This window comes from Mercenaria mercenaria, chromosome 2 (assembly GCF_021730395.1).
Source record: "Mercenaria mercenaria strain notata chromosome 2, MADL_Memer_1, whole genome shotgun sequence".
In the NCBI taxonomy this organism is placed as follows: domain Eukaryota; kingdom Metazoa; phylum Mollusca; class Bivalvia; order Venerida; family Veneridae; genus Mercenaria; species Mercenaria mercenaria.
In genome coordinates, this window is record NC_069362.1 from 67614790 (window position 1) to 67634839 (window position 20050).

At 34.5% G+C, this 20050-nt stretch overlaps 1 protein-coding gene across 2 annotated transcripts in view; it reads right to left on the minus strand.

Moving 5' to 3' along the window:
• The window catches only part of LOC123564181 (phosphatidate cytidylyltransferase, photoreceptor-specific-like), a 54211-nt gene that overhangs the window by 15570 nt on the left and 18591 nt on the right, over positions 1-20050 (minus strand). For both annotated transcript variants that reach the window (XM_045357554.2, XM_053536830.1), the window contains exons 5-7: positions 8758-8877; positions 6122-6204; positions 2411-2567 (exon numbers count right to left, since the gene is read on the minus strand). In XM_045357554.2, coding sequence (XP_045213489.1) covers positions 2411-2567; positions 6122-6204; positions 8758-8877 — 360 coding nt within the window. The remainder of the gene's footprint in view (positions 1-2410; positions 2568-6121; positions 6205-8757; positions 8878-20050) is intronic.

The window sequence follows — 20050 nt, forward strand, 5'->3', positions numbered from 1 at the left end:
TTCTTGCAAAAAGCAATGTAGAGTTATGGTACTTGCTGTGCAGAGTCAACTCTTAATGGCAAATAACTGTTCCAAGTTATAAAGCAATAGCAATAGCTTTGATCGTTAAGGAGAAAAGTTGACCTAAACGCAAAAGTTAACCAAGAAATCTGGTATTTTCTAAGTCCAAAATGGGCCAAAATTCATGTAAAAAGCAGGATAGAGTTATTTTTCTTACTGTACAGAGTCAGCTTTTGATTATGAACAAGTGTTGCAAGTTTTAAAGCAATAGCTTTGATAGTTTAGGAGAAAAGCTGACCTAAACATAAAACTTAACCAGGCAATGCCAATGCCAACGCCGAAAAACATCAGATGAGCTAAAAATTGTTTGTTGATAAATTTCAATTTTTACTTTTGCAATATAACAATGATTCAGTTCTGAACTGGTAAGTGATATGTTATCAACAACGGCTATCACAGGCTAGATCATTAGGCGTAAAACAAGAGCACCGCCTTGCGGGTGCTGACGCTCATCTGATTTTTTTTGTGTAATAGAAATATTGTCCTACCCATGATTTTCTAAGTCTAAAAAGGGCCATCATTCTTGCAAAAAGCAGGATAGAGTTATGTTTCTTGATGTACAGTGTCCACTTATGATGGTGAAAAACTGTTGCAAGTTTTAAAGCAATAGCTTTGATAGTTTATGAGAAAAGTTGACTTAAACATAATACTCAACCAAGAAAATGATTTTCTAAGTCCAAAAGGGGCAATAATTATTGCAAAAATCAGGATGGAGTTACGCTGCTTGCTGTACAGGGTCAGCTTATGATGGTGAACAAGTGTTGCAAGTTTCAAAGCAATAGCTTTGATAGTTTATGAAAAAAAGTTGACCTAAACATAAAACTTAACCAAGAAATCTGATATTTTCTAAGTCCAAAAGGGGCAATAAATCTTGCAAAAAGCAGGATGGAGTTATGTTTCTTGCTGTACAGGGTCAACTTATGATGGTGAACAAGTGTTGCAAGTTTTAAAGCAATACCTTTGATAGTTTAGGATAAAAGCTGACCTAAACATAAAACTTAACCAAGAAAACTGATTTTCTAAGTCCAAAAGGGGCAATAAATCTTGCAAAAAGCAAGATGGAGTTATGTTTCTTGCTGTACAGGGTCAGCTTATGATGGTGAACAAGTATTCCAAGTTTCAAAGCAATAGCTTTGACAGTTTGGGAGAAAAGTTGACCTAAACATAAAACTTAACCAAGAAATCTGATATTTTCTAAGTACAAAAGGGGCCATAAATCTTGCAAAAAGCAAGATGGAGTTATGTTTCTTGCTATACAGGGTCAGCTTATGATGGTGAACAAGTATTCCAAGTTTCAAAGCAATAGCTTTGATAGTTTAGGAGAAAAGCTGACCTAAACATAAAACTTAACCAGGCAACGCCGACGCAGACGCCGACGCCGACGCCGACGCCGACAACCGCTCAAGTGATGACAATAACTCATCATTTTTTTTCAAAAAATCAGATGAGCTAAAAAAAATTGTTTGTTTCCGGTATCACCGACCTACCCTAAATTTTTGGCCTGACCCTAAATGTTTTTAATGGCCTTGGAGAATATTTTTTCAAATTTGTAACAAAAAGTTGCAAAACTGCACTTTTATGCTTTAAACATGACCATTGATGTTAGAAATCAACTTACTGGTGCTCTAAAGGCATAATCCCCTTATTTGTATTCATTTTTTGACACAAAAATAATTTCCGAAAAGTCTCCCTTAATAAAAAAAAATTCAAAAAAAAAATTATTTTTTCCGACCTACCTACTCTAATTTTTTTGAGCATGTTACCTGAAACAAAGAATTTTTTTTTTAGGCCTTATATATATGCAATAATTAAAAGTATTTGCAACAACCTTTATTTACACTTAGAGAACAATGAATGAATAACATCCAGTAACTTTTGGACACATTGGTTTTGTTTTTTTTATTTTGCCTGGCTAAGCGCAAGTTTATAATTCCACCTGTGACAACCATCAATTCACATAATTATATAACTACTCATACAAGTAATTTATATTGTGTAACCTCTAGAATCTGTTGAATACACATTCTAATATGCTTTTTTCTGTTAAAATACGCTTACGCTAATATGACATGTTAACGTACGCTGACGTCAATGTTTTTGTTGCGACCAAGAAAGAGCGCTATTATTTTTTCTTCACTGTTTTAAATAAAGGGCATATTATTATCGGATTAATGTATAGCAAAACTGTGTTTTTTCTAAACTAATACACTCAAAATCAATTATACGTCTGCAGAATAATTCACTGGGCTATGCCCTACAGACGTATAACCTCTTTCCATGCATTAATAACGTTAAAATATGTTTTTTCTATACATTATTTCTTAAATATATTTTATTAAAAGGTACATACCGCCATTCCAAATACAATAGTTGAGAGACCACCACCAATAAATCCTTCCCATGTCTTCTTTGGTGACAATTTGATGAGAGGAGTTCTCCCAAAGAAAAATCCAAACATGTACGCCATGATGTCATTACAGATTATCATGGAACTTGGAAGCAGGAACCTGCATACAATAATATTTACAGGATAATTAAAATTTAACAATAAAACATAAAATGATGTTATATATTTCCAGTTTTGCTGCAGTGCATTTCATATATTATGTAAAACTTTACATGAAAGCAAAAAATATTCAACATGCCTCCTTCATTGGTTAAGAGGGTATTTATGAAATGATCATTAACAATCAAGCATGTAATAATTTTTTCACATTCATCCTATGGACTGTTATTGTTATGTTACAGATCCCATGGACTGTTATTGTTATGTTACTGATCCCATGGACTGTTACTGTTGTTACTTATCCCATAGAGTGTTATTGCTATATTACTGATCCCATGGACTTTTATTGTTTTGTTACTGATCCCATGGACTGTTACTGTTGTTACTTATCCCATGGAATGTTATTGCTATATTACTGATCCCTTAGACTGCTATTGTTATGTTATTGATCCCATGGACTGTTACTGTTTTGTTACTGATCCTATTGACTGTTAATATTTTGTAACTGATCACATGGACTATAATTGTTATGTTACTGACCCCATGGACTGTAACTGTTAAATTTCTGACAACATGGACTGTAATCGCTATGTTACTTATCACATGGACTGTTATTGTTTTGATATTGATCATATGGAATGTTATTGTTATGTTAATGGTTACACAGACTGTTATTGTTTTGTTACTGACCCAACGGACTGTCATTGCTATATTGCTGACCACATGGACTGTAATCATTATGTTACTGATCACATGAACTGTAATTGTTATATTATTGATCCCATGGACTGTTATTGTTATGTTTCCAATCACATGGATGGTAAACATTTTGTTACTGATCACAAGGACTGTAACTGTTATGTCACTGATCCCATGGACTGTTACTGTTTTGTTACTGATCACACGGACAGTTACTCATATGTTACTGATCCCATGGCTTGTAATTGTTATGTTACTGATCACAAGGACTGTAATTTTTATATCACTGATCCCATGGACTGTTATTGTTATGTTTCTGATCACAAGGACTGTTATTGTTATGTAACTGATCCCATGGGCTGTTACTGTCATGGACAGTTACTGCTGTGTTACTGATCCAACAGATTCTAATTGTTATGTTACTGATCACAAGGACTGTAATTGTTATGTTACTGATCCCATGGACAGTTACTTACTGCTATGTTACTGAATCCATGGATTATAATTGTTATGTTACTGATCACAAAGACTGTAACTGTTAAGAAACTGACCCCATGGACTGTTATTGTTATGTTTCTGATCACATGGACTGTTAATGTTTTGCTACTGATCACAAGGACCAATGACTGTTATTGTTTTGTTACTGATCCCATGGAGTGTTACTGCTATGTAACTGATCCCATGGACTGTAACTGTTATGTTACTGATCAGATGGACTGTTATTGTTATGTTTCTGATCCCATGTACTCTAACTGTAATGTTTCTGATCACATGGACTGTTATTGTTTTGTTACTGATCCAACTGACTTTTAATTTTTTGTTACAGACCACACAGAATGTTATTATATTGTTACTGATCAAATGGGCTGTTCTTGTTTTTAGAATGATATTTAGAAATGAAACCACTTCTATCTTTTAATAGTGAAATTTCTGAAATTAAGTTTCCTAGTAATATATTCAATAAACAAAATCACAAAGGGAGTATGACTTGCAATTTTCATTGAAACCTCAAATTGACAGCAATTAACAGCATCTTAAGTGCTGACCTTAAAATATACCTAACTGAAACACCCTTTTAGTAAACAACATCTTTAACAAATATGATTGATTAATCAATTTCTGTGATTTCTGTTTTGCATTTTATGTAAGTTCAATATGAAACTCAAATTAAGGATTAGATATAGAGCAACATCAGCAAATATGTATTGAATTTAAGAAAGAGAAATATCAACTATCAAAATTGTATTAAACTTCAGGATGACTTGGCAGATTTTAGAAAATTGTCTTATATTGTTCTATGGAAATGTGGGTAAAATGGAGGAAAATTCTGATTAACAATGACAAAATGGAAAATTGCATAGTTTCATATTTCAAGAAATCTACAGTGAATTCCCACTGGAAACACTAGTTCTCAGCATAGTTCTGTTTGATTCATAGCATGTTTCTTATTGTCTCAGTTTCTAAACTGCTGTTGAATTTTTGTACCTGACACTGCTTGAAGAGTCATTTAGATTTAGTGACCACTTTAAAACCAGTGACAACATATAATCGGGCCCCAGCAGGTAAAATTGTCTGGGAAAGTATCAACTAAACAATCGTGTACGAAACTTTCCAAAAATGTTTAACTGCAAATATACATGTATGCAATTAACCTTTTATAATAGTAAGGCAAGCAAATAATTGTCCAATCAGTGGGATGGGAGAACTGTTTTCCATCTTAAAAAGAAATCTTGAACAATATTTATCACAATTTCAAACTCTGACTTGCAATTCTATATCAACAGCTCAACATATCACTTGTCTTCCAAATTCACCAAAATTTATCAAAAGACCACTTTAATGCAGTCCCTTGTGTAGTCTCTCAATACAATGTCTATGGTAATACTGTCTCATGAAACGTACATTATTTACGGTAATTCAGTCACAACTAATTTGCTCATCCTGAAAATGACTTCAAGGTTTTCTGTTTACCACTATACCAGACAATTACATAATAATTTAATAATATCTTGCTGTGATAAAGTAGGATACCAATAGACAGTGATCATTACACCATCTGAGACATAGGAGTGTGTTATAAAAAAAGTAGTATATGAAAGATTAGCAATGTAAAGTTTCTTCAGTAATAAAATGAAAGTATGGCCTTTCTGTATCAAATGTTCAGGCTGTCTTTGGTGGAAGGTGTTTAAATGATCAAACAGGTAGGCTGTCCTGGGTAGAAGGTGGTAACAAGATCAGATGGGTAGGCTGTTCTGGGTGGTAGGTGGTTACAAGACCAGAAAGCGGGGCTGTCCTGGGTGGTTTGTGGTTACAAGATCAGACTGTCTTGGGTGGTAGGTGGATATAAGACCAGACAGGGAGGCTGTCCTGGGTGGTAGGTGGATACAAGATCATTCAGGGAGGCTGTCACAGGTGGTAGGTGGTTATAAGACCAGACAGTGAGGCTGTCCTGTGCAGACGGTGGTCAAAAACTCAGACAGTGAAGAGTTCTCTAGGTTCTACAGTGAGCTATATTCATTGTATGCAATATCAACCAAACACCACTTACATCATTTGAGCCGCGCCATAAGAAAACCAACATAGTGGGTGTGCGACCAGCATGGATCCAGACCAGCCTGCGCATCCGCGCAGTCTGGTCAGGTCCATGCTGATTCGCTTAATAGCCCAATTGCAATGAGACTTTAAAAGCGAACAGCATGGTCTTGACCAGACTGCGCGGATGCGCAGGCTGGTCTGGATCCATGCTGGTCGCACACCCACTATGTTGGTTTTCTCATGGCACGGCTCATTTATAATATTTTAAAAAGACATTATTTGCCTGACTATTGTAAGAATGTTGCAGTATATGAACATTACCATATGAGTCCTTCAAAGATGTTCTGCATGATCAAATGAGACTGGGTCACTACCAGTAGCAATGTCACATGGGTCCAGCCAAACTGTAACATAAATAAACACCTGTATCAGCACATGACATAATCACATGATAAATATAATATGTAAATATTTACACTCAGTGTACAGATTACTCTGTACATGTTATATAACATTATCCTGAATCCAAGAAAAACATTTTACCGTTAAAATGGTGTACAAACTACCGACATAACATCACTCTCCCTCTTCCACATCTTTGCACAAGAAGACTAACTGCCCCTCCATTTTAACAACCACATAATTATCTATTTGAAAATACTGACACTCATAAAAAAATTCAAAGATACACAGTCTTTCATAACAGAACAAAACCAGGTAACTTTGGGCTGGCAAGATGAAATCAAACATAAACCCCAGGTACACAACATCCCCATACTGAATAACAAACTTCTGAGGTTTGATGACTTGGTCAAATACTTTTGGAGATATGCATAACACAAAAGTTAGACACAGACAAAGGCAAATCTGTGCCCAAGAAATTAGTACGGGATGGGGTGCACAAAAAGGGAAATAGACAGACAGGCAGAGGCATAGTAATATATAATAATGCACAGAGCAAACAGAGAAACTGTATCTCTGTAGAATAGCATCAGTTTATTTCAACAGAGAGTTAAAGCTGGCATGAATACCTTCACATACTTCTGTTGTAAAATCAGTTGGAAAACTAATTACTGTATTGAAGATGTGACTTGTAGGCGGAGATCAATACATGAACAACACTTACAATGAAATCAATAATATCATACTTCAGTGAATAAACAAAAAAATCAGCACATGATCTGACTCCTACACAACCTTAACAATCAATGTGACAGTAGTGGAGTGAGACCCCTGGTGTCTATTCAGGTATTATTCTATGCATGCTATGATACCTGAGTAGAGCAAATGACAATCATTAAGCTAAATGCATGGCTGCCTTACATGAAAAAATCTGATCCCTGATGAGGTGGAACTGAAATTCAGTGAGGGATAAGTATAATCTTTTATAACTCAATCGCAGCTACTCTGACAAATATCCATACGGGTACCACCTATCTTATGACAGAACAATTATTAAACATAAATGACATGTAGACTGATATGTAAAAGTATTCTGGACAATCACTTTACAAAAGATGACCATCATATTGATCACTGATTGTGAACTGTTTAAGGATTTATTTATTTATTTTGTTGGGTTTAACGTCACATCGACACAATTATAGGTCATATGGCGACTTTCCAGCTTTGATGGTGGAGGAAGACCCCAGGTGCCCCTCCGTGCATTATTTCATCATGAGCAGGGCACCTGGGTAGAACTACCGACCTTCCGAAAGCCAGCTGGATGGCTTCCTCACATGAAGAATTCAACGCCCCGAGTGAGGCTCAAACCCACATCCATGAGGGGAACTGTTTAAGGAAGGCTGTATATACGTACCATTGTGAACCATTTATAGAAGGCTGTATATACATACCATTGTGAACCATTTAAGGAAAGCTATATACGTACCATTGTGAACCGTTTAAGGAAGGCTGTATATACGTACCATTGTAAACCGTTTAAGGAAGGCTGTATATACGTACCATTGTGAACCGTTTAAGGATGGCTGTATATACGTACCATTGTGAACCGTTTAAGGAAGGCTGTATATACGTACCATTGTGAACTGTTTACGGAAAGCTGTATATACGTACCATTGTGAACCATTTAAGGAAGGCTGTATATACGTACCATTGTGAACGGTTTAAGGATGTCTGTATATACGTACCATTGTGAACCATTTAAGGAAAGCTGTATACGTACCATTGTGAACTGTTTAAGGAAAGCTGTATACGTACCATTGTGAACCGTTTAAGGAAGGCTGTATATACGTACCATTGTGAACTGTTTAAGGATGGCTGTATATACGTACCATTGTGAACCGTTTAAGGAAGGCTGTATATATGTACTATTGTGAACTGTTTAAGGAAGGCTGTATATACATGCCATTGTGAACCGTTTAAGGAAGGCTGTATATACGTACCATTGTGAACCGTTTAAGGAAAGCTGTATATACGTACCATTGTGAACCGTTTAAGGAAAGCTGTATATACGTACCATTGTGAACCGTTTCAGGAAGTCTGTATATACGTACCATTGTGAACCGTTTAAGGAAGGCTGTATATACGTACCATTGTGAACCATTTACGTAAAGCTGTATATACGTACCATTGTGAACCATTTAAGGAAGGCTGTATATACGTACCATTGTGAACTATTTAAGGAAAGCTGTATATACGTACCATTGTGAACCGTTTAAGGAAGGCTGTATATACATACCATTGTGAACCATTTAAGGAAGGCTGTATATACGTACCATAGTGAACCGTTTAAGGAAGGCTGTATATACATACCATTGTGAACTGTTTACGGAAAGCTGTATATACATACTGTTTAAGGAAAGCTGTATATACATTGTGAACTGTCTAAGGAAAGCTGAATATACATATTGTTTAAGGAAAGCTGTATATACATACTGTTTAAGGAACGCTGTATATATATTGTGAACTGTCAAAGGAAAGCTGTATATACTTACCATTGTGAACTGTTTCAGGTAGTGCCTCTTTCTCAAGCTCATAACAAACGAGACAAAGCCAGCCACATACAAGCAAAATGATATAATACGATGGTAATTCACAAACGGTCGCATGAACTCCTGAAAAAAAAGAGGCTCATTTACAGTAACTGATAATTTTGTTCTATCTACATAATTATTCAATGTCTTTCAAAAAGAGATGCCGGTATCTTTTTCATTAAGCAGCTTATACCACTGACATCTTTTTTATTTAATTAGAGATTTTATTTGATCAATATTACACTGCAGATACCATTCAACTACTTCATGAAACAGAAGATACTTTCAATAAATCAAAGCTGATCATGATCACCCACTTCAAATAAAATCTTATCATAAGTTTAAGTTTATACTGGTTGGCAAGATAACATCTGCACAAACATAAAATCAGCGCTTCAAATGTTAAGTTTCTTTCTGAAAACTTGGCCATGAGGGGAAGGGTCTAAGGGGGTGGAGCAGGAAGGGAGGAGAGTTAAATCCCGAACAAAATCTCTGGTGCACAGCTTCACATGCTGAACAACATTCCCACAAAGATTCATAATCAAGACAAAATTCTTTCTGAGATAAATATAGCACATGTTCTGAGGCCCTTCATGCATACTTTTTACTATGCCAAAGGCATTACCTAAGACTTGCAAAATCCCCTCCTAAAAAAAAACAAAAAACAAAAAATGCAGGTGCAAAACTTCACATGCTGATTACCATTTCTATATAGTTTTATAGCCCTATGTCAAATATTTTTTTATATATTATATGAGACAAATCTTTAAAGTATCATTATGCGCATCTTACTGCACATAGTGTGTTTTCGGTGAATGTTTTATAAAAGCAGTTTTCGGTTGCTGTGCATTTAAATGTGTTAAATTACATTGAAGCCCTACAACTACTGAAAGTCTTGTCAAAATTGGCAAGCAGACTAAGTCTTGCTGCATTTATGATGACACTGAATTTTTGTTTACAAAAACTCACTGTCAAAATACCAAGTAAATTCTGGTGCTTCCGATATGGCAAGCAGTCATCCAGCAAAGAGTGGTAAAAGACAAGTACAGAAGTACAGGCATCATTAAAGTGAGACCTATGAAATTTTATTAGCAATTCACTTTAACAGTTATTTTCTGATTTAATGTATAGCTCAACATCGACTGTAAGCATACCAAAAACTACACTCAGCAATCAGGAGTAAATAAAGAGAAATATTCATGAAGCCACTGTAAACAACATATAAAATATTAACAGTATCATTTTCTGATGAAATTTTCAATTTTTATTGTGCAGATTTTATCAATTGTGATGCAGACAAATTTTAGGCACCCCTTTCAGGTTTCCCATTTTCCAAATGCAGCTTTTGGAAATTGACAAGCTGGAGATAATGCAGAATTGTGAAATATCTGACAAGTGAGTAAAACATTACTAAAACAAGAGGGCCAAGATGGTCCTAGGTCGCTCACCTGAAAAACACACCTTAACTGTGTAAACATGTTTGACCTAGTGATTTAATGGAAACAAATATTCTGACCAATTTTCTTTAAGATTGGACAAAAAATGTGGTCTCTTAATGTAAACAAATATTTTCTTCAATTTGACCTAGTGACCTAGTTTTTGAGCCAAGATGACCTACATTCCACCTTGATCTAGATTTGATCAAGGCAGTCACTCTGACCAAATTTCATCAACCTCAATTGAAAAATACAGCCTCTATTGCATACAAAACGTTTTTCTTTGATTTGTCCTAGCGACCTAGTTTTTGATCTGAGATGACCCATATTCAAACTTGACCTTAATTTCATTAAGACAATCATTCTGACCAAATTTCAAGAAGATCAATTGAAAAATACAGTCTCTATTGCATACACAAGGTTTTTCTTTGATTTAACCTAGTGACCTAGTTTTTAATCCTAGATGACCCATATTCTAACTTGACCTAGATTTCATCAAGGAAATCATTCTCACTAAATTTTATGAATATCCAGTGTAAAATGTAGCCCCTATTGCGTACACAATCTTTTTCTTTAATTTGACCGGGTGACCTAGTTTATGACCCTAGATGACCCATATTCAAACTCCTTCTAAATTTCATCCAGACAAACATTCTGATCAAATTTCATGAAGATCCGGTGTAAAATGCAGTTCTTATTGCATATACAAGGTTTTTCTTTGATTTGACCTAGTTGCCCAGTTTTTGACCCAAGATGGCCCATATTCAGATTTGATCTAGAATTCGTCAAGGCAATCATTCTGACCAAAATTCATGAAGATCAATTGAAAAATACAGCTTCTATCGCATACACAAGGTTTTTCTTTGATATGACCTAGTTTCTGACCCCACATAACCCATTTTCGAACTTGACCTAGATTTCATCAATGCAATCATTCTGACAAAATTTCATGAAGATCAGTTGAAAAATACAGCCTCTATCGCATACACAATGTTTTTCTTTGATTTGACCTAGTGACCTAGTTTTTGACCCTAGATAACCCATTTTCAAATCTGGCCTAGACTTTATCAAGGTAATTATTCTGATCAAAATTCATGAAGATCAATTGAAAAATACAGCCTCTATCGCATACACAAGGTTTTTCTTTGATTTGACCTAGTGACCTAGTTTTTGCCCCCAGATGACCCATTTTCGAACTTGGCCTATATTTCATCAAGGTAATCATTCTGACAAAATTTCATGAAGATCAACTGAAAAGTACAGCCTGTATTACATACACAAGCTAAATGTTGACAGACAGACGACAGACTGACGCCGGACATCGAGCGATCACAAAAACTCACATGCTCAGGTGAGCTAAAAATGCAATTTAGTGTCAGGTTTATCAGCCAACCAGTATGGGCTATTAGTTAATCCCAGTGTTTTAACCACTACATACTAAAAATTACCCACATTTTCTGTGTGAAATAAGATAAAATATTGACTACTTTAATCAGCATGTCATAAAAGTTTGCAACAAAAAAATTAAGCTGCATGGACCAAGTGCCTGGGTAAGTCTACAAACAGTAAAGCACTTTCTTCACTAGCAGTTCCTGCATTCTCAAAACATGACGGGCGCAAGACTACTGGTGATTTAGCCTTTAGTCACATTTAATTGCTTCTAAAGGCTGAGTGTCAACTGGGAATTATATGTCATTAAATTATATTGTAAGACATTACACAAGGGAATAAGACTTCCTAGATAATGTTTTCTTGTGAATCAACAATACGAAAGAATGTGCAATATTGAAAATGAACAAAATCAAAGGCTGAATGCAAATATAAACCAGATATATATACATGTTTTTTTTATTTTGTAAATGTCTGAACATTATCAGATAAGCTGTGTGGGTGTAGAATGTGTGGATGTTATGTCAAAGTGACATACTGATATTAACCTTAAGCTTGCTAAATTTCTAAAATGGACTGGTCCATCATTCAATTTGGGCAGTACCATTTACTATTCGAGGGGTGTTCAATGAAAATTTACAAACTGAATAGCGAACAGTGCAAACCATGCAGGCTGATCTTGATCTTCAGTGGTCGCAAAGGCAGACTACTTGCTGCCGCTGCAGACTAAAAGTGAAGTGGAAATAATTAGTGCTGGTAACAGGTAGTTGAATACATCAGAAGCTGGGCCATTTAGTGCCTGCTGTAGTATATAAGTGAAGTGTCTGGTATAAAGAATGATGCTACACTAAAGTTACAACAGAAACAGAATGGTATATTGTGAAAAAGGAAGTCATACATATAACCAAAACTGCAGAAACTCATATTTATAACTTGCTCTGTGGGCACATGTATGATGGAAGGATCTTAATACTCAACTATAAAATATATCTTCTTTATTATGATCAAAAGTTATGTCTTTATTATAACTAATCTGTTATTTTATACATTCAGAATCAAATCTGTCTTTACAGTTTTTTAAAAACTCTACTTATGTAAAAATATTCAGTTTTGTCTTAGTTGTTTATGATATCTTTGACTATGGCATACTTCAGACTGAACTGTGCATTTAATACTAAAAAGTGGCATATTTCAGACAAAATCTGTATATCCAGTACTAGAACCTGACATATTTCAGAAAAAATCTGTGCCTTCAGTACTAGAACCTGGCATATTTCAGACAAAATCTGTATATTAAGTACTAGAGCCTTACATATTTCAGAAAAAATCTGTCCCTTGTACTAGACTTTTTCAACAAAATCTGTTATGTAAACAATATTCAGATTTGTGCCTTCTAGTATATTATAATCCATCTTATTAAACTAATGGCATATTTCAGAAAGAAACTGTGCATTCAGTACTAGAACCTGGCATAATTCCGCAAAATCTGTATATTAAGTACTAGGACCTGACATATTTCAGACAAAATCTGTGCCTTCAGTACTAGAACCTTACATAATTCCGACAAAATCTGTATATTAAGTACTGGAACCTGACATATTTCAGACAAAATCTGTGCCTTCAGTAACTAGAACCTTACATAATTCCGACAAAATCTGTATATCCAGTACTAGAACCTTACATATTTCAGACAAAATCTGTGCCTTCAGTACTAGAACCTTACATAATTCCGACAAAATCTGTATATTAAGTACTAGGACCTGCATATTTCAGACAAAATCTGTGCCTTCAGTACTAGAACCTTACATAATTCCGACAAAATCTGTATATTAAGTACTAGAACATGACATATTTCAGACAAAGTCTGTGCCTTCAGTACTAGAACCTTACAAAATTCCAACAAATTCTGTATATTAAGTACTTAGAACAGGGTATATGTATCACAAAATCTGTGTACTTTGGTACCAGAACCTGACACATTCAGAAATATAATCTGACTTATATCAGACAAAATATATGCATTCAAACCTGGCATATTTAACACAATATCGATATATATTCAGAACTTATAACCAGGCAAAATGAAGACAAAATCTGTGCATATAGTACTAGAACCTTCCATATTTCAGGTATTATCTATATATTCAGAACTAGAATCTGACTTATTTCAGACAAAATCTTTGCATTCAGTACTAGAACCAGGCATATTTCTGATAAACTCTGTACCAGCATACATCTCAGACAGTATCTATACATTCAGAAATAGAATTTCACTTATATCAGATAAAATCTGTGCATTCAGTACTAGAACATGGCATACTTCTGACAAAATTTGTATATTCAGTACAAGACCCAGGCATATTTCAGACAAAATCTGTACATTCAGTACTAGAATCTGACGTATTTCTGACAAAGTCTTTGTATTCAGTACTAGAATCTGGTATAATTTAGACAAAATCTGTATATTCAGTACTACAAGCATTTTTTTTTTAAATATAACAAACTGGTTTTGTACAGTCACTTGAACTAAACTATTAAGGAATTAAATTTGTGTCTGGCATTATTAAGAATACTAAAAACCTTTATATGGAAAGCATGTGCACAGTCACATGTGACAATACACGATGCATTTTTAATAACTGTGTTTCCCTTCTAACACGTACTGATCACAGATACTGGTACATAAATAAATGATGCTAGATACCTTATAAGGTGATCTAATAAAAGCCAAGCAAAATTATTCTTTCATATGTAATAAACACAAAACAATCTATATCTGTGTTATGCCTGTTTAATTTACCAAAATAAGTTTGCTATTATTTAAAAAAAATACCTAACAAGAACCATCACAAACAATTTCTACAGTGTATCTTATAATGATTATATTAAACAAGAGCATGACTATTCAACAGCTCAAACTCGGCCTGGCAAGATCACCAAGTTATTTTAAAACAATTTAATACAAATTTAAGTTTTATTAAGGCGACTGTAACTTATGTGTAAAACTTAAACAAAACACAAGGGCAATAATATAAAATTTCTATTTCAAACAGGATTTCTCTTAAGCTTGGGTATGTATGTAAGTATGATAAGAAGGATGCATTGTGTGAAGTTTCAATCCAAATTTAGCAGTTACTGAGATATAGTTTGATTTTTGCATGCAAAACTTTAAGAAATATTCTGAAGTAGAAAAACGGCCATATTTTACACATTAAGTAAAATCTACATCTGTTGTTTTAGTAAGTGTGATAACTGGGAAGCCATGTAATTGCTACTGAGATACATCTTAATTGCTAGTTGCTCACAAAACTCTAACCAAATTTTCTAAGAAAAAAAAGGACATAATTTGAATGAAATTCAATCATATGTTACCTAACTTGGTTATTCCAATAGAGTTCATGATTTCAAAAGCACTGCGTGCAATTTGAAACCAATACATTTAGTTGTTACCGAGAAACTGCTAGATATTTGCATGCAGAATTTTAGGCGACTTTTCTACATCGAGAGAAGGTCCATAATATGAATATTATTAAATTTAAACTTGGTTGTTTCAGTAGGTTTGGGACTAAGAAGCCTTGTATTAAGTTTCAATCCAATATATGCCATGGTTTAAATACTGAGATATGACTTAAACTAAAGTGTGATGGAGACACCAACATCCAGCTGACTAGAAAAGCTCTCACTATTGGTAGAATAGTCAAGCTTAAAACCAATGAAGAAACCTTGGTTATGTAAATATGTTTGATTGAAGGGAAAGCCATGTGTGAATTTTAAATCCGATATTCTTTATATGGAGTTCAACACAGACTTAACTAACTTTCTTAAGCAAGTAAATTTACTGGGTAGGAAGCCTGGAGTGAATTTTCATCCAACATCTGCTATGGTTACTTGCATGCAAAATTTTCAACAGGTGGGATGCTTGAGTAAGAAAAAATAGCTCTACCTATTCTCACAAAGCCAAACCAAAAATGAACATGAACCCAGCAAAGAGGGACAATATATGCTTGAAGTTCTATATCTGAAGGAGGAGAAAGTAAAATTTAAAGAAATTGTTTTAAGTGTGTATGTCGGAGGTAGTATGTGTAACATGGCAGTGAGCAATGTGGATTGTTGTAATGCTCAACTTGTCTTATCGCCACCAACCTATATACCAAGTTTAAAGTCAATACCCTGGACGGTTTTGGACAAAAAAGACAAAGGACAAACTTGACATTTAAACCCAATTTGTGACCTTGATCTTTGACCTGACCTTGATCTTTGATCTATCAATCAAGTTCATGCACTCAGCATTTTGTCTCAACATCATCTATCTATATGCCTAGTCTGAAATCAATAGCTTGAATGATTATAAAGTTATGCTCTAGACACAAAATATGACAGACAACTTTGACCTTTGAGCTCCATCTGTGACCTTGACATCTGACCCATCAACCTGGTTCATGTGCTCTGCCCACCATCTCATTGCCACTTACCAATATTCCCAAGTTTAAAGTCAATATCAGTACACTGAATGGTTATCAAGTTACGCTCTTAAAACGAAGGATGATGGATGGACAGACAGATGGATGCACACACATGACCACATAATATGTTGATTTTTTCAAAATTGGCACATAACAAGGAAACAGTGATCTCACAGAAACTTGAACTCAACACTGTAAAATAAATAATCCTAGTTTAGAGTTCTATCCACTGGGCAGCATACTAAATGATACTTCTGACAATTTCCTAGAGGTTTTTAATGAAGAGTGTAAATCCTTAATCTTCTATAACAGATGATAGGAAAATGCTGTTTTCTTTTCCTGACTTTCTAGAGAATATAGTGTGACAACATAAAGAAGTTCCTGTATAATAATGTGCTCTGCAGAACAGGGTCAGAAATCTTTCCCACCAGACAGAATTAACTCATATCAGCATGCTCTATGTGTCAGGTATTGACATCATGATAAAACAAAACTTTGCATGTTTAATAAGAGAACTGAAAAAATCTTTAAAATGTTTCAAAAATTGCAAAGCCTGTGAGTGTATGCAAGAAGTTTTACACAGCATAATTAACAGACTTTCAGACTTCAGATATAGAGTTAATGGTAGCCATCTTTGATTTCTAACCCTGCAGGATAAGAAAGAGAAGAACTTACATTTTGTTCTGACTGCAAGCATGCCATACATCATAAAACAGACAAATAATCTTGGCTAACAACTTTACAATACTAGATATAGACAAACATAAATACATGGAAGGTATGGAACAAATAAATACAATGAAACTGAGTGGGTTTACAATGACTCAGAATGAGATATAAAAAGATATAAATACACCAACACTGACTAGGTTCCTCATAAAATACTCTGCCTAAACTAAAAACTTTGGCCTATATAATAATTTAATAAAATACCTAGCATATAATATAAACATGTTGAGTTAAACAGGATAAGACTTTTACAATGTTTAAGCATATGAGAGAAAGTGTAACATATTATTGACAGTAAGGAACAAGTTTTTAAGAGCTGTTGCTGATGAAAAAGCCCTAGTTCCTCAAAATGAGGAGTGGCACAGGTCCTCAAAACAAGATGGGTAGTGTAGGTTAGACACCACTAATTCATAAAAGTACATGAATCTATACTTGGAAATAATGTTATGCTCAGTCCAATCTGATTTTTTCACAGTTATATAAACAAACCGAAGAAGTGATATTTTTCTTCAGATTAAACCCTTTCTACCAAAGTATGCTGTTATCTGATTACGCAATTTGATAACATTTGCAACATAAGAGGGAAGGTATAAATGTTTTGACTTTGGGAAGTCAGTACATGTCAGAATGTTATATCAAGTTAGTATATGGAAAAAGAATTGGTGGTCTTGAACCTGGAGCTGGACAAACAAACAATAGTAAGATAAGGGTCACCATTACAAACTTAGCATCCATCTAACATACAATATATTCATTTGATAAAAAAAGTCCTCTTTTAAACTGATTTGTTAATAACTACATATGCATGACAGAAAAAGAGCATATATGAGGTGTTATAGTTTAATGTATGTTTCGCATATATGCTTTCAATTCTAACAAATCAAGAATTTACCACCTTAGAATCTTTACAATGTTTACATACCATAAATTTAAAACCTCATACATGTAGATGTCAAAATATCAGATATTGCTTACAAGTTATCAAACAACCCTTGAAGGTTGTAGTTAGTTATATTCTAACGTTGTAATACCACTGAACTTTGCTTTCATTAAAAACCTGGAACATACCTGCATTAAGGGCCCCAAGTTTCAAAAATAACAAATCACCAAAGCTGAAGTTCAACTAGAATTCTAGAAGACCTTCAGATCAATATTCAATCCCAATTTGTAATTTTACTTGTTTAAGCTAAGAATCAGCAATGAATAATTCAATATATTCCCTAAGAATACACAAGATTGTGTCAGATTTTAGAATTCAGAAGATTTCCTTTCACTGAAATATTCAGCCTGTCGAGTCTAAATCCAATTAAGCCACAGATATACATATCCCAAGATAATATAAAGGTAGACATTTTGAACAACAATAACTTTTTAGAGAAAATGTATTCAAGAATCTGCTTGTAAACTTTGAAACACTCGAGGTATATATTACTACCAAAATGAAGTCAACATTATATGACACCAGGCCCTTCAAAATTTCTGACAGAATACACACACCCCTTCTGCTAACAAGAGCTGTCCGTAAGACAGCCAAGCTCGACTATTCGAAATATTGTCCCAGAAGCAGGAAAATATTACCCAAAAAGGTTAAATATCAAAAGAGTTTTAAGTTCAAAAGGGGGCATAATTTGACCAAAATGCATATCAGTTATGGGACTTACTGCAATCAACTAGTTTTATAACCCCGAAGGCACATGTGAAGTTTCAATTCAATATCTGCATTAGTTTTGGAGATAGAAACTCGCATGTAAAACTTTAACCAGAATTTTCAAAGTCCAAAAGGGGGCATAATTTGCCCAAAATACATGCCAGAGTTATGGGACTTGACCCAGTGAGGTTGGTAATTGATCTAGAAAAAGAAAAAATAAGTTTCAAATCTATATGCCTTTTAGTAATTGCTGTATGTACTTGCACGCAAAACTTTAACCAGGATTTTCTAAGTCCAAAAAGGGGAATAATTTGCTCAAAATACATGTCAGAGTTATGGGACTTGATCCAGTGAGGTTAGTAATTGATCTAGAAAAAGATAAAATAAGTTTCAAATCTGTATGCCTTTTAGAAATAGCTGTATGTACTTGCACGCAAAACTTTAACAAGAAAGTCCAAAAGGGGGCATAATTTGGCCAAAATGAAGGTCAGAGTTATGGGACTTGCTGCTATCAACTAGTTTTATAACCCCGAAGACACATGTGAAGTTTCAAATCAATATCTGCATTAGTTTTGGAGATAATAACTTTCATGTAAAACATTAACCAAAATTTTCTTAGTCTAAAAGGGGGCATAATTTGCTCAAAATACATGTCAGAGTTATGGGACTTGACCCAGTGAGGTTGATAATTGATCTAGAAAAAGAAAAAATAAGTTTCAAATCTATATGCCTTTTAGAAATAGCTGTATGTACTTGCACGCAAAACTTTAACCAGAATTTTCTAAGTCCAAAAGGGGGCATAATTTGGCCAAAATGAAGGTCAGAGTTATGGGACTTGCTGCTATCAACTAGTTTTATAACCCCGAAGACACATGTGAAGTTTCAAATCAATATCGGCATTAGTTTTGGAGATAGTAACTTGCATGTAAAACTTTAACCAAAATTTTCTAAGTCCAAAAGGGGGCATAATTTGCTCAAAATACATGTCAGAGTTATGGGACTTGACCCAGAGAGGTTGGTAATTGACCTAGAAAAAGAAAAAATAAGTTTCAAAGCTATATGCCTTTAATTGATGGCTGTATGTACTTGCATACAAAAACTTAACCAAGGTGTGACGCCGACGCCGACGCCAGGGTGAGTAGAATAGCTAGACTATTCTTCGAATAGTCGAGCTAAAAATGTTTCACAAAGTATAATATTAGAAAGTCTGACAAATGAAACTGGCCAAGATATTATACCCATAAGCAATATAACCAAGTCTGGTAATCCTTGGATAGGAACAGCTCAAGTTAACACCGAGGGTAACTTTAGTGGTTGCTGCTAGCCTTGCTTACACCATGGATGACCCTTAAATATGTCTTGTTTCAAGGTTCATATAAAAAAAGAGGCTAACTACAGAAAAAATATCAGGAAAAGATGCTCCCTATAACAATTTGATGACGTATACTAAGTTTCATCTGAATTGGAAGGAAACTGTTAAGAGGACTGAAGCATACAAGGTACAGACTGATGTGGTTGTGATATTTTCATGTGCAAAACTGGCCAAATTTCAAGGAAAATAATCAAAAAAGAAAGTTCCGACAATATGC